The sequence below is a fragment of the Lagenorhynchus albirostris genome, chromosome 2 (genome assembly GCF_949774975.1).
Source record: "Lagenorhynchus albirostris chromosome 2, mLagAlb1.1, whole genome shotgun sequence".
In the NCBI taxonomy this organism is placed as follows: Eukaryota; Metazoa; Chordata; class Mammalia; order Artiodactyla; family Delphinidae; genus Lagenorhynchus; species Lagenorhynchus albirostris.
Genome location: NC_083096.1, coordinates 20,613,581 through 20,630,712, shown reverse-complemented (window position 1 = coordinate 20,630,712; position 17,132 = coordinate 20,613,581). Strand labels below are relative to the sequence as shown.

At 36.0% G+C, this 17,132-nt stretch overlaps 1 protein-coding gene across 2 annotated transcripts in view; it reads right to left on the bottom strand.

Annotated features, from left to right (window-relative positions):
* The window catches only part of DISP1 (dispatched RND transporter family member 1), a 204,991-nt gene that overhangs the window by 47,551 nt on the left and 140,308 nt on the right, over positions 1-17,132 (bottom strand). For both annotated transcript variants that reach the window (XM_060127436.1, XM_060127437.1), the window contains exon 2: positions 3,350-3,875. In XM_060127436.1, coding sequence (XP_059983419.1) covers positions 3,350-3,858 — 509 coding nt within the window. In that variant the 5' untranslated portion in view covers positions 3,859-3,875. The remainder of the gene's footprint in view (positions 1-3,349; positions 3,876-17,132) is intronic.

Below are 17,132 nucleotides of genomic sequence, written 5' to 3'. Positions count from 1 at the left end.
GAAAATTTTGATACATGCTATGACTTGGATAAGCCTTGAAGACAGTATGCTAAGTGAAATCAGACAGTCATAAAAGAATAAATACTGTATGATTCCATTTATATGAGGTACCTAGAATAGCCAAATTCATGGAGATAGAAAATAGAATGGTGGTTGACAGGGGCTGGGGGAGGGAAGAACGGGAAATTATTGTTAATGGGTATGGAGTTTCAGTTTGGGAAGATGAAGAATGTTCTGGAGAAAGAAGGGTGGTGATGGTTGCACAACAATGTGAATGTACTTAATGCTACTGAATTGTACACATACAAATGGTTCAAATGATAAATTTTATGTTCTATGTATTTTTTCATAATAAAAAAGTCGTGCACACACAAAAATCTATACTGCTTCTCCACTGGCCTCAGGATAAAGTCCTGAGATCTCCTAATGTGATTCACAATGCCCCTCAGGATTTAATCCCAATATACCTCTCCCCTTGCTATTACTCTTTGTTCCTTCAGGGCCTAGTCATACTCAGCTATGCTGGAGCTGTGCTCACACTACTTTATAAATCTTTACACAAACTATTCCCACTGTCTACAAGACAACCTCTTCTCCATTTGTAATGTTTTTCATTTTCATCCCTGTATGTCCCTTCTTGGTATCTCTTATCACAATATTGTAGCTGCCTGTTTGCTTTTCTGTCTCCCTTCCTACTAGCTTATAGCTCTATGAAGGAAAAAATAAAGTCTCATCTCATTTAGAACTACATCTTTGGTGCCTGGCACATACAAATATTCAGTAAATATTGTTGATTATGTAAATTCATAAATGTAGCAGATAGGGAAGAGTTCTGGGAGCACACATTTTACAATATGTAAAATGAAAATATATAATATAAAATGAAAGTATGTAATATACACAACTGGACACATACCATTCCTTCGCAGGCATCTTTAAAAAGATTCTATGTCTGTTGCAGTTGATCAAAAGGCTCAAATTCTTGAGATAAAATTCTAATATGAAAGATTTCTCACATAAAATTCCAGTTTCCTCTACAACTGTTCCTGATGGACAAATATGGCACTTTTTATCAGTTTGTTTTTTAATGCCATTCTATTTAAAGTTGTATGTATATAGGACACTCATTCCTTTAAAATTAGGTCATTCAGAAATGCCAAGCCAAAGTCCTGAAAATACTGGCAATGCCTATCATATTGAAACAATTGGTTACTTTATCCGTTGTTTTACTACTTTGTGAAGTTTTTTAAAGGAGGGATCAGCTTCAAAATGTAGAATTCTCTCTCATCTCACATCCTGCAACCATATAATTTATGATTCTGAAACATCAATATTTATGACCATATAATTACAAAACTAACCACTTACACTGTTTCATTCAAAATGGAAAGAGTCTAAAACTGGCCATGTAGCACAATGCTGGCAGGACTAATCTTCTAAGAAATGGCTTTGGTGAGTGTTTTTATTATAGTTCTATAAACTAAAAGACTCTCACATCTAATATGGAAAAATGTATTCAGAAACTGTAGAAACACGCTAGAGAAGACTCCCCCTGCCCCCCACCCCTTGTCATTTTCCCCATCTTTCTCTTCCTCTCTTTTCAAAAGAGTGAAACCAGATAATCTCAACAGCATCTAAAATCTGATGAAGGTGAAAAGTATTTATTACTTAATCCCTGTCTGGATGTGACTTTTTAAAAACTTGATATATAATTGCCATATAACGTTACATTAGTTTCAGGTGTACAACGTAATGATTCGATATTTGTATATATTGCAAAATGATCACCATGATAAGTCTTGTTAACATCCATTACCACACACATTTACAAAATTTTTTTTTCTTGTGAGGAGAACTTTTAAGATCTACTCTCTTAGCAACTTTCAGCTATACAATACGGTATTATTAGCTATGGTCACCATGCTGTATATTACATCCTCATGACTTATTTATTTTAGAACTGGAAGTCTGTACTCACTCTTTAATTAAAAGTGAATATGCTATATGCATACAATGGATTACTACTCAGCAATAAAAAGGGAAACTAATACACATAGCAATTAGACAGTCTCAAAAATGTTATGAGTCAAAATTGCCAGACACAAAAGAGTATCTACTGTATGATTCCATTCATATGAAGTTTCAGAGCAAACAAAATAATTTATGGCAACAGAACTCAGAACAGTGCTTCTGGTGAAGAGAGAAGGAATGACTAAGAAGTGGCATAAAGGAACTTCCTGGGGTGACAGAAATGTTCTACATCTGACCAAGGTGTGCATTATACTAGTGTATACATTTGTCAAAACTGATCAAACTATACACTTAAATATGTGCATTTCCCTGTGTATAAATTATACCCTAATATTCAATGAGAAGGCTGTCTTCTAGCTCTTTTTAGACTTTTTATTATCAAAAAATGTGAAATAATTCTTGGTCTCTATAAAGTATTCAGTATTTTAAAAAATATATCACCATTGCTCACCTGCAGTACATGTGATTTAACTTACCCACAGAAAAAATAGCTGGAAAGAACATATCAGAGAAACTATGGCCTGAAATGGGAAGGAGAACTGGCAATGATAGAGATTTTTCTAGTACTTTTCAATCTACCAGATCTGAAAACGTTTTACAAAAAATATTTTTTAAAGCCCTATGCTACACATTTATAGGTTTCATCTGCTAAAAGGAATTGTTGCCTTCATACGATCTCAACATATTACATAGTCACCCAAACCACATGAATAGAAATTGTGAGTACACCCATAAGGAAGCAACTGGTTTTGTACTTCTTTTTTGTAAATGTTTATCATTATCAATAATAGCAAATATAAGACTCCTGTTTAGGCAGCCTCATCACAAATATATCTATCCCCCATGTTTAATAATGGAAATTACTAACAATAAAACCTTTTACTGAACTTTATAATTCAAGGCCTAGCAGGGACATCTAACCAGTTCACAGAAGGAGAAAACGGAAGGAAGGGTTTAATTGACTAAGAAGTTAATGGATAAAACAGATATAATATTACTTCATTTGCATTTTAGTAGGCTTCACACAATCCAAAAAATACGCATTTTGTTTTGTTTTGGTTTTTGGGTTTTTTTGGCCACGCCACGTGGCTTTTGGGATCCTAGTTCCCCGACCAGGGATTGAACCTGGGCCCTCGGCAGTGAAAGTGTGGAGTCCTAAACGCTGGACCGCCAGGGAATTCCTGAAATATGCACTTTTACTGGTTTCCTATCCCTGATATATTTTTCTCTCCTCCTTTGGGAGAAATCAACACCAACAACCACATTCATGTGGAATTAGTTGAATGAGAAAGTTCAGCAAAACAACTGGACCACTCACCTTATGTTGGCTATATGCTGTGGCACAGGCTGATGCTGAAAATGGTCAGGCCACGGATGATGCAGGCAGAAGGATGGAGAGGGCTGAAGACAGCACGTTGTCTGATAAACAGGTGAATGGTTTGGACAGAGAGATGCAGAATACTCTGAGTGTGGCTGCATGCAACACGAGGCCAAAGCAGGAGGTGCTGCGGGGCCAGCCTCGGGATGGCACTCTTGGTGACTGTCATGGGTAGTCAAAGGGTGATGGTATGGGCAAGGATGGCAGCACAGGGATAACATCTGAGGCGTTCTTTGGTTGTCTAAAGGCAGAAAGGATGATTTAACTGTGCCATTAACTTGCAGGCATCCATTTGGACTCACTTTTGTTCTGGGCGCTTCTTTGGGGGTGAGTTGCTGGGCTGCAGGGTCTCCATCACAGGGGGTGAGGGGACTAGCACTGGTAGCACTGGTTGCGATGCTGCCATTGCTCAGAACCACAAAATCGTTGTTTCCGTTGTTCATAGCCATGCTCCAATTTCTTGACCCTAAGAAAGAAAATGATATAAAATCATCCAGTTACAGTCAGGTAGGCAATTATGTAAAGAAGATAGGAAAACTATTTTAAAACAGCTCTTTGAAAACAAGGGTTCTTGCAGGAGTTGTGAAAGCACTGGGGGAAGCCCAGCTCACCTGCAACAGAACCAGCCATGGGTTAGGCCACCTCTTCTTTCCTCCCAGCTACACCATGCACCCTGAGAACCCTCTCCTATCCCACTGACCACTTCCTCCCTGCCCCATCTCTATTTTCAGTGCCTGTCTTCTCTCCTCATCCTAGATGTGCAAGTGTCAGTTAAGAATTAGAACATTTTAGGATGGGGGTGGGAAGGGGGTAGAAGAGACAGAAAATACCAATATCATTCTTTAGCTTTTCAATAATATCATGCTTAGGGTGTTCTGATATAGGAATAATGGGCAAAATGAAGGGCTACTCTAAAGCAATTAGTTGTGTAGGTTCAGATAATGTGGATAATCTTAAGAATGTTTTATGTCTTTGAAAAATGTCAAGAAAATATGATTTTTCCTCTAAGTAAGTCACTCAGGTCCTAGAATACGAATAAACAAAAGAAAATAAAAACTAATTAGCTAAGCTAAGAACTGTGGCAACCAAGATATCAGATGCAAAAGTTTTATCCCCTAAACCAATGAATGTAATGCTAAAAAAATAATAAAACATGCCACATAAGTTGCCGTGAACTTAATAATTTGTTTTCTATGCTATGTTCTACAGGTAGCAATGCTTGCACATAAGAAAAAGAATACTATGGCTGGGATTTGCTTCAAGTGAGATTTTTGTTATTAAGTTTTTCCCCTCCACCAAAGGGTCTAGGCCTTCAATGTAAATGAAAAATTAGTGTTCAAATTACCAGTAATATTTTTCTGTCCAGTCAACAAACAAAGGCAAAACCAGACAGCCTTCTTCCTCTCCCCTTGCCCACTTATCACCTCCTGACCAACATACACACAAAATGTGGAAATGTGCAATAAGAAAAATAGGTCATCAAATGCTAGTGGTCTATTTAACCTACACGTGAAAGCCAACAAGAAAAAAAGAAAACCATTGTTTGGCTCACTAACCCTTCTGGCATGGCATTTTTCTGAGTGGACAAAACAGCTTCTGGAGAAATCTCTCTCCAGTCTCTCCCCACCTCTGTCAGACACACAGGTACTAGAAGAAATCGTCTCTTTTCAGTCTGAGTACATGTAATGACAAACCTAGGTCACCCATGAGGAAGATTCCTATGCATATTTTCACCCAATTTATAAACTGCTCAACAGGGGTATTTCTGAACAGGGAATGCCAGAATGATGCATAACGTTTCAATGTGAACACTAATACCCAGAAGATACTCACTGTACTAGGATGCAAATTTAGCATTATTGACTTATTTTCCTTTCAGATAGAGCTCATCAAATACTCAAACACACACACACACACAGCCATTCAGCTATATAAACATCAACACTGTAAGAAATGGAAGAATTAATGTAGACGTTAAAAAATTTCTTCATAAATTATTGTAGTGGAAAAGACAAAGCATTTATAAATATCAAAACATATATGTAAATCAAGCAGATGTTACTTCTCTCATCAGCCTTACCGTCACTTTGGAAAGTAGTCTGCCAATCCCGACTTCCTTTTATAATGAGCATTGAGAAGGATTTATTGGGGGGCCAACCCACACAGCATGCGGAATCTTAGTTCCCCGACCAGGGAATGAATCCACAGCCACTGCAGTGGAAGCACGAAGTCTTAACCACTGGACTGCCAGGGAAGTCCCTGAGAAGGATTTTGAATTGTAGTAAACACAGTTGCTCTCTTCTTCAGTAAATCACTCCTGGGTATAAACACCTCCTACAAAACACTCAAATGATATCCCCAACACAAAGCATTGTTAGTTAAAAGTATTATCCAACTAGTGGGAAGATAAGGTAGATAAACTGGTAAGAGCCCTAAAGTGACCCAGGAGGCAGAAACTCTAATCTTTTTTCCATCACTTTCTTAACGTGCCATCTCAGCAAGATCTGCTCCCTTAAGCTTCCTTTTACTGAAGGATATATCCTACCTTTTGTTGTTAACAAAAGAAAAAGCTGTATGCAAATGTTCTGAAAACAATAAAACATATTAATCAAAGGCCATCTAAAAAGGCACTAGAGTTTTTAAAAAGTTAATTGAAATTTAAGATGTTTATTTGTATGGTTAAGTGAAAGATAGTCTAGAAAATGTAAGAAGCAATTGCTTGATGAGATAAATTGCCATTTCTTGGAATTAGAAACTCTCATTGTACAGATACTCCACAGAAATCACAGAGGGCATAAGCTTTCTCTTGCCTCTACCCATGACTCATGTTCCCAAGCCTTCTCTTCAGACCTCAGCCAAGCTACCGGAGCTGATGCAATCTCCTAGGCTGAATGGGAAAATCAAGACCTCCTCGTGGCCCTTCCATCAGGATAGAAGGAAGACTTTTTCTAGTTTGTCGATTTGTTCTGACCATCCTAGGTTGGTTAATATCATTTCAGAGAGCCTATTTTTGGTATTCAATTCAATCAGCCCTATTGACTATAATCACAGCTGTCAGGTGGGTTACGCTAGTGAGAAGTATCTAACAAAAATCCTCAAAGTTTTCAAGTGAAACTGGGCTTAAGACAGAGCGCCATCAACCTGGAACACTCATCAAAGTACCCTGAAATCCTCTTTAGACTCTCTGAAATTTCATCTGTTTCCCTATCTTCTAATTACATCTGCTTTTCGTCAGGAAAAATAATTTTTCTTTTTCTTTGTAACAAGAATTACAACTATCATTCTCTCTTATTTTTATTGCAAATGCATCATATTGTAGTTACATAAGAGTTAAATAGATTTTTGCAGGCCAGCCAAGGGACCTAATCACCATTTATAACATTTTTTCCCCAGTGTGGTAAAATGCAGTTCAAGTGCCAAATAACTGACTTACGAATGATTTCTGGAGCACAACTTGTTTTGTAACTTGGAGATTTCTTGTAATGAAGTAGGTACAAGTGGAGAGTAAAGAATAATTTGAACTCTGACTTTGGCTCGTATTTGAAGAAAGTCATATAAGCTTTCTATGATTCACTTTCTTCAATCATAAAATGGGAACAATCAAATTGACTTTATAAATAAGTTGTGGGTTATAAGTAAAAAATAATAAAAAAGCAAAAGCAGACAAAAATTGTTCTAAGAAATGTTTACAGATTAAGTTCAGTGGATGTATTTGTGTAAGAATTCAGGTGACCAGGAGAACAGCAAAGTTTCGATCTAAAGTCAAGAGTTGACGTCTTCCCTGGTGGCGCAGTGGTTGAGAGTCCGCCTGCCGATGCAGGGGACATGGGTTCGTGCCCCGGTCCGGGAAGATCCCACATGCCACGGAGAGGCTGGACCCGTGAGCCATGGCCGCTGAGCCTGCGGGTCCGGAGCCTGTGCTCCGCAACGAGAGAGGCCACAACAGTGAGAGGCCCGCGTATGGCAAAAATAAATAAATAAATAAATAAATAAAGTCAAGAGTTGACCTTAAGGCCACACAGAGAAAGACCTTATTTCTTTAGAAATGAGACAAATGAGAAAAAAATTTGGTCTGAGCCAGAGAGAACAGGAAAAGAGATGAGAGAGTGGAAGATTCAACATCATAAAAATGAATTATTGTGATAAATGTAATGCTATGTGATTATAAATGCAGTGATAATAGTATTTATGCGGGAAGTTTAAAATAAGTTTCGGATCAAATATAGTGAACAATTTTAAAAGAGCTTTGTTGAAATCACCTGTTTTCCCCAGGGTCCTAACACACAGGGACTGCCAAAAGAAAGCTATTCTTGAGACATTGGCTTGAGGTGTGATGGAGCCCCATGGCCAGATATTTTAGTGTATTTCCTGTTGTTCATGAATATAACATGCCAATATCAACACATCCGAAGCCACTAATCTCACACCTCCTATTTCACCTTTTCTATACTAGCATTTTTATGTCCTGAGTGCTTTAGCTGTTTGGGGACTGACTATAAGGCCTTTGGCCAAAGACCATCTTTTGATTACATTTTAAAATTTAAGATATTTTTCTTTGAGCCTCAGCTCTTCACATGTAGAAATCAGGATGGGAACCAGTGTCCACCTCATAGGATTACTATGAGAATGTAAAAATATTTTGAAAACCATAAAGGGCTATGTATTTACAATGGAAGAATCATTATTATTGCTTGATTGAGTGATGAGAATATTAAAAAATATGGAATGATGCTTCCTAGTTCCAAAGCTGAAATTATGTTTTAAAATGGCATCAGAGATATCTGTGGCTTAGAAGAAATGGCCTGGGTGGGTCTGAATTTGAAAGCTGACTCTACGGGTTACTAACTTTGAGAACCTAGGTCAAGTTACTTACATTCTTAGAGTCTCTAAGTGTTGATTCTTCTTAGAGTTAAATTTGTTTGAAATGCAAATTGGTGCAACCTTCTAAAAGAGCAACATGGCACTACTAATCAAAATTTGAAATACCCTCATCCTTTGACTCACAATTCTACTAGGAGTTTACCCCTTTGGATATACTTGAACAATGTGTAAAGATAAATGTCTGGATAAAGATGCTGACTGCATCACTGCTTGTAACAATGAAAACAAAAAAAACAAGGGAAACCACCTAACTTATCAATAGGGGACTTAAATTCTGTTATATCTATACCTTGGGTACTCTGCACAACAAAAAAGAATGAACTAAATCAGGATTATTGCTAGGGAAAGAAGTCCAAAGCACATCTTCATGTGTGAATAAAACCTAACTGCAGAAGAGCCTATGTGGTATGAATCCATTTCATTAAAAAAGTGGCGGAAACACACATGTGTGGTTAGTATATACACAGATAATTTCTAGAAGGACATAAGAAAATGCTAACATTGTTTCCTGCTGGAGAGTTGGACTGGGCCATTTGGAAGGGTAGAGAAGACTTTCACATTTTACTTTCTGTACTGCTTGCAACTTTTACTACAAATGTGCCGTCTTCATAGTAATAAAATATTAATGAAACAACATATAAAGTTTCTAGCACAGTGACTAATAATGAACAGAAGATAACTATTATTAAAATGCAAAAACGGAAGCAAACTTATTTCACCTTAAAGGGTAAACAGTCGTCTCCTCACTGGATGCACTTTTAATTGTTTGTCTTCCAGTACATATCTGCTTTCTTACAATAGCACCCTACACAATCTATCAAATAACTGGATAAAGCAGGAAATCAAAAAGGATTTAAGGAGCAAGAACAGATGAATACAAACTATTCGGAAAAAGGTTTTCAATATATCTTATCTCCCAGCTTCCAAATTTTGGGAAACATAAATTATTATTTGTTGGACCAAAGCTATCTATGAACCAAAAGTATCATGACTAGTTTCATAAGCATTAAACAGAGAATACAGAGAAGAAATATAGAGGCATTTCAATCACATGTAAAGAGAAAAGTCATCAGAGCTCATGTGATTAGAAGGTTCAAACAATTACATCCTACTCTGGGCTCAGGACACTTACACCTATAAGATCAAAGGAAATTACCCTGCTTCAAAGACTTAAAAGTAGTATCTCATTGGAAACGCTATCATATAATCATAGTAGGAACTGCTGGAATTATGGAAATTTTATTCATCAACATATTACATGTGAAAATATGCTAATGACACACAATTTACCCAAAAGATGCCATCAAACTATTTAGGTGGCGCAACATCCAAAAAGCGTTATGAAAGCCTCTTAGTAGTTCCTTGCAATTGGAAGCCATAACTGTTTTTGTGGCCAGAAAACTGTCAAGTTAAAATCTAGAGGTAATGTGGAAGAGAATACACAGACATGTTCCAATTACCACAGTAACCACTCAGCAAAGCCATCACTATCCTTGACAAACGCAGGGCTCAGATAGCCTGAAGGAACAACATCTTCATCCGCATCAACAGTTATACTGGTACACCTCTGCGGTATTGCCAAACACTTTCACACACATGATCTCACTTGAGTTATCCTCCTAATAGCCCTCAGAAAAACAGGTGTGGCAGGCATTACCGCTCTACTTTGCAAAAGAAAACTTGAGACACAGAGTCTCAGATGGTAAGGCCAGGAAGTCTGATGCTGAGGTTCTGAAGGCTTTCTGCTTAACTACATTCCATAAGCTTAGATAATGTATTCCAGAATAACCCTTTGCTTCATCAGATTCATAACATCAAACTTAACAATAAATGGCAAGGCTGAATCAAAAACAAGATCCCATATTGTAGCCAATCATCTTTATCAGAAGTGATGTTCCCTATAACACAGTTTCACTAGACAAAATACAAAACACTGATAACAGTGTTTCTCAAACATAGGGATCACTTGGGGATGTTGCTAAAATGTAGATTCTGATACAGTCCATCTGGAGTGGGACAAGAATCTTCCAACAACAAGCCCATACCGTTGGTCCCTGGAACACACTTTGTGTAGCAAGGCAAAAGCACAAACTAGGTGGGGAGGCTACAAGAGAATCAGGCCTAAGTAATGGCAAAATGATGCCCACTTAAAGCAGAATGGATGCAACAAGCAGGGAAATGATACCAGTTAACAGAGAAATAAAGTCCTGTTTTTCTAATTAAGACAGAAAAGTAACAAATTTTAATAGTAGAGGTTCTAATTGATAACCAAGTTTAATTATGGCTTATTTCAGGACTCCTAAACTGTTGTGTACATAGAAATAACAACCAATCAGATTTTAATCTTTTTTAGTGTAATGTATATGGATTGAAGCACCTTGCCCAGTTAACTGGGTGAGACAATCTTTTTCTCTCAAGTGGTACTAGATATTGGAGATACCTGAAGTCTTTTTTTCATACCAGTTATAAAGGCAGTTTGGGAGTACCTGTGTTCATTATGCACCAAACCTGTTTTAATATGAAATTGCTCCCCTAAAATTGCTTGATACTTATCCTAAAATGATGGTCTCATTTCTTATCACTGGTACCAAGATGCCCTATTAATAGCTAGTGCTATGGCAAGAGAAAAAAACAGCTGCTCTAAACGCACCAGAGAAACAGACAAAGAAGTATATTTGTGGCATCTTCTAGAATGGGACTGTGAAAGCTGGATGGTAGAAGGACATCAGCCAGGTTTTTTCTCTAGGAATATATTTCCCTTCAAAGGGCTATTAAAATGTTTTTTTATCATCTCACTGTGTCAGACACTTTCCTCACAATACCTCTATGAAGATTTTATTAAACCCATTATAGAGAAAACTGAGGGTCAAAAATATTACAGTGTAACAAATGCAAATCACATGATTGGGATTCAATCTTAGACCAGCATGTCTCTGAAAGTGAGGCTTTTCAACCAACCTCAAGATGCTTCTAGGGCAATGCCAAGTTCAACTAGCTTTTATAGGACCACTAGAGGCTACTGATATAAAATTCAGTCTGAAGGTCCACGTGAAAAATATCCTCTGAATTCAGTATTTCCCAAGACAGTTTTAAAAGGTATAATTCAGCATTCAAGAGTGTCAGAGACATATTTCACTGAATTAAAAGAAGTGCTATCTACCCATGTATCATATTATCCAAACCTGAAAAGCAAGACAATGGATTAATCTTTGTTGTCATGTAGTGTCTGGACTATTTCAAAATAATGTAATTGTGACCTGACAGCAAAATCTGTATCTTTAATCAAAGAATCAGGCCCTCTTAAGGAACTAAAAAGTATAGTCTTAAATAAAGAAACATAATCTTCTCTCCTTCTGAGATGAATTAAATTTTCTTATTTTTCTTTGAGTTCGTGAACTTTCTACAATTAAACTCTCCTTCAATAAGAACACTTTAAGTATCTTCATTTAATCACCTATAAGCATTTTATACGTTGCAAAGAATTCTACAGAAATTAGGTACTACTGCTATCATTCCCCTTAATCATAAACTGCAATAAATTAGAAGCCATTTTCTCAAAGAAACAATGTTATACGTTTGAGAATCTATACCACTTAATAAACATTTAATAAGAACCCACTAGGTATTACTATGCTTTGCATCACACTACGAGAAAGCAAACTGTTGTGTTCTAAGAAATCTGAAAATAAGGGATCACCATTCTTCTACAATGAAAACTCACTGTTGCCTATTAATTTTATTTTATTTTATTTTATTTGTGTTACGCGGGCCTCTCACTGTTATGGCCTCTCCTGTTACGGAGTACAGGCTCCGGACGCGCAGGCTCAGCGGCCATTGGCTCACGGGCCCAGCCGCTCCGCGGCATGTGGGATCTTCCCAGACCGGAGCACGAACCCGTGTCCCCTGCATCGGCAGGCAGACTCTCAACCACTGCGCCACCAGGGAAACCCTAAATTTATATGATCAAGAAGGTAGTTTCAACTTATGCTAACAAACATCATCTTTGAAAATGAAATATACCTAACATTTTTATATAACCGCTTTTAAATATGATTATACACAAGATGTATAGGTAAAGGCACCAATAAAGATAAACTTTAAATGTTACATGTTTTATTTTTACAAAAACCGTTCATAATATTTACAAACAGCTTAATGATACAGAAGAAAAATTAAAATTGACAGATACAGTTTTCCCCTTGCCCAGATTTACAGAACTATATTGATAGATAAGAGTTAAAAAACATTAGGAAGATATTATAGTGTATGTGCCATAGCCAATCTGAAGACACTGCATTTGGAAAGCAATCTTATTGCTAGATATGAATTAGGTTGTCAAGGCTGAGATTTATACTTATGGGGTGAATGATAGGAATTTCAGGGCTATGGAAACATCAGTCTCATTTTTCTCATGTTTCATGTTTAATGTACCTTTGGTAGAAGGTCTATGTGGGAAGAGAAATGTGGGTGTAAAATAAAAAAGTTTATCTTTTACAGTCTGGGATAAATGATAGTCGAGAACATCATCTTTTTAGCATAAACACTTATCTACCTAACTATATATTTCAAGAGCAGTATCACTATATTGCAGTTATTAAAGCAGTTTTCAGAGATCTCTTTTCCAAGTTCCTCCACCAAAATTATCATTCCACAAAATATTCACCACTTCTCCCCACACTTACAAGTGTTATATCCATAAGCATCAATACCCTTAAAAAAGAGAAAGAGAAAGTATTCTTTTATCTTTGAGTTCCTATTTCAAAGATATGAATGAGTTTCAATTCTATAAAGCTGCAATAATTTCTTTTAACCCTAAGTCTGAAGATTTATGTTCATTTGCATAACTAAGAATATACAAAATAAAACTAGAGAAGTTTTTATAGTCAGAAATGTCGATCTCTGGTCTTTCAAAAACAATTCTAGAAAGCCCACTAAAAAGTTGTTATTTAACTCAAGAATCAGCTGAGACATCCATTTGGACTCTGCTGCAAGTCTTGAAGGGAACACAATAAATATAACAAATATTCACAAAGTTACAAGTCTATTACAGTGGTTTCAACCCATTCTGCACACTAGAATCACTTCAGTAATATGAAAAAAAATTACAGACACAGGGCCCTGGCCCCAGATGTTATGATTTAATTCATATTGTAATGGGGTGTGGACATTAGCAGTTTTAAATGCTCCCCAGATGATTCTAATGTGCAGCTAGGGTTCAGAATGACTGATTTATACTTTTAATTAATGCTGATCAATTTATAAGAGCAAGCAACTGCCACTCAAAATATTCCATATTGGTTCAGAAATTATTACTTGAAATGCAGAATACTGCTGTATATTCAAAAACATTTGGACCTGGTACTCCATGTTAGACATGTGTTATAGTATTTGGATTAGCTTTACTTCTTTTGGGGTTACCCTTGACATTATAAGCGTGGGGACAAGGGTGCAGGGAAGAGAAATCCTTAATAAGACATTAGTTTGAGAGACAACAGTGTGGAATTCATGTGGGACAATGTTGTGGAAACACAAGACAACTTGTCACACAGTCTCAAGTACTTATAGATCATTTGGATAGAGTTTAGGGTATAGTCAATTGGACTAACAAGTTTATTGAACCCTCAAGAAAAAATATCTCCCCAACCCCTGGTCAGTATCCAATATGAAGTCCCAAGCATCTCTATTAAAAGAGGATGTTCCCTAAAGTTTTGTGCCAAAAAAAGAAAGAAAAAGAAAGAAAGAAAGAGAGAGAGAGAGAGAGAGAGAGAGAGAGAGAGGAGGAAGGAAAGAAGGAAGGAAGGAAGAAAAAAAGAGAAAAACAAAAGGAAAAAGAAAAGAAAAAATACTTCTGATTGCATTTTAAGCATTTTAAACATTTCAATTCTAGAGTCAGACAACCTCCAGACACCAGGCCTCCTATCTAGCCTCACATCCTAGTAAAAAAAGAATTAATCACAAGATGCTTTGGTAATAAACAGGACCCCCAAGATGTGATAGGTTTAGCTTTAGGCCGTAAGATTTCATCTGAAATTATTCTGCCTCAACTAAAATCACAAAACATTGAGCAATCTATCTGTATCACTATAGCTCTTCCCCAGTAGAAGCAGGATCATATGACTGAGTTTAACTCATGTTGTTGAACAGATCACAAGCATGCCTAAAGACACCATGAATGTTTAATACTTTACACATCTCATAACCCTCAAAATTTAGCAGCTCAAAGGAAAAAACCATCACCGAGATAAATCAAAATAAGAAAATTCTACATGCATGTATTATGAGGCAGAAGAATGTGAAGGGATTTTTAAAAAACGTCTTCCATAAAGACAAAAACTGAAATCAATCACCATAAAGCACATGAAAGTTGTTTGATTTAGATGGTAACCTGTTGTTTCTTCATATTACACTTAGAATTATCTAAGATTTTCCCACCAATGCTAAGTATCTGACACCAGGCTCCACTCCCTGCTGTTTTGTGAAGTTTGAGAAGTAGCAAATCAAATTTCCTAGAGCAGCTCCCCAAATGGGTTCTTCCCTGCAGAGTCCAGCAAATCAAGTCTCAGGGGTATCCTTCAGTCTACTGAGCAACTTGGGAAACATATCTCAAGGTATTTGTATGAGACAAATTGAAGACATCCTTTTACTTAAAGGACACTGAGATTTACTTTCAGCTTAGAAAAACATCAAATATTTGAATTGGATCAGTAAAGTAACTCTTAGCAAGAGTCTGGGTACACCTTTCATAAATCTTTTTCTATTCCTTACTTAAATTATTATTATAAATACTTGTGCATTCTGCTGTTTGCTTTCTTGTATACATTAGGTGAACTGAAATTCCATCTACATTGTTCAAGTGGGATTCTTGTTTGTCACAAAGGTAATTAAATCGTATTTTTCAGTTAAATAGGTGAATGTCCTTATTTAGACAGCATATAATATAAATAGGTGAATGTCCTTATTTAGACAGCATATAATAAAAACTATTGTGAATAGTTTTCTTCGAATCTAATATGCGAGCCTGAAATAAGTGAGCCTGTTGAATAGTGATTAAAATGATAAAAGAATAGAAATTAAGAGAGGGAGAACAAAGGGCCACCCTCTTCCCCAAGTCTTGCTTTTCTCATATATTTAGTTGCTTTGTTTTATATTTTTTCCAAAAGGCTGAGAAGTTAAGCAGTTCATTTGTCTTGATCCTAAACACCGTTTTATTTCCCGTGTTAGGATGTGATCAGGAATTGTAATTTTTGAAAAACTGGAAATGTTCATACGGTCAGTGTGTCAAGGCTGTCCATCACCCATACTGAGCTATAAGAGAGTTATAAGAGTTGAACTGTTGAGGGTGCTCTGATCCAATCCCAGAAATGAAAGTAGTTAGAATGAAAGGTAAAGAATTGGTACACAGCAGACACTGAAAAGCAGATTTCCCCAGTTGCCAAAAAAGCATTGAGTGGTTCAATACAAACTAAAAAGACAACTGGGATTAGAGTAAAATGTGGAATGAAACCATTTTATAATATATATCATTTCCCAGACCGAGGCAAGGTTAACATGTATTTACTAAACTGCTTTGTATGTCATTCATTTCAGACACTTAAACATTACATATTTTTTCATAATCAATGCAAATAGTTCATGCTCACAATTCTATAATTCACATCTAAGATGTAAGCTATATGAAACATGGAAATACATAAAAAATACTCTGCCTTATCTTTGTATACTAAAACAAAAACTGACAAATGAAGTATAATCATCCAATAAAATACTCCAATATTTAAGATTTGGCAAAGAAAGCATCCTAAGATAGTTTATTAAGAGACATAATTTTTAAAAAATAATGCCAAGACTATTTAACATTTTAAAAAGTAGAAATGTGTCAGCAGACATTAAAACCATGGGAAGTAGTAAAGCCACTACCAGTGGAACACTCTAGAGTTTATTTACATAGTTTAGTGACTTCCCAGCCATCAAAGGGAATTAGAGTTTTCTTAAATTATAAATTATCATCTAAAATAACCCTCTTGTGGGTAAAAAGGACATAGTCATTCTTTTCCTTTCAACAGGAATACCTGTTAAAGAAAATTTTAGCAAATTGTAAAGTATGCTCTCTATTTCTTGCATTATCCCTGAAGAAAGTCATTTATGGTCAGTCAATGATTTGCATGAAATACCTTGGTTCTTGCCAAATTTTTATCCACTTGGTTTTAAAAAATTTTACATTTTACTACAAAACATACAAATATTTCACAAGTTAAACCAGTTTGAAATTTTCTACTAGTCACATGTAAATTATCCATTCTAATTTTAAGCAAAAGTAAATATGGCAAATACATTCTGATTTCTACTTTATGTACTAAATACAATTATAATGTAGCTGTCATTGCCACCATTAAAATGAATACAATGCACAAAACGTTTAATCACCTCAAAAACAAATTGAGGGTGTATAGCGAGATGTGTATTTAAAATGAACATTGATAAAAATTAAACTTGCTGTGGAAGTTTGGCTCGCAAGTGTATATCTTCACTCAACTTCTCTTTTTATAAGTTGGAAGATGTAATATTTTACTATTTTCTTACAATGTTTAATTCACAAAAGTGGTTAAAGTGATTCCTACAATCCTACATCTATTTTTCTACCAACTGGCGATGAGAGAAGCACGTATTTTCCAACTTCTGATCTAGATAGTGGTTAAAGAAGAATCTCAAATCATGAAACAGCTAAACAACTTGAAATCTAAAGTTTCTTCCCAACTTCATAAAAAAAGCACATTTGAATAAACCTTAAGAAACAACTTATCTTACCTTACTGTGCTAGACTATCATTCAAAAAAACTTCGTA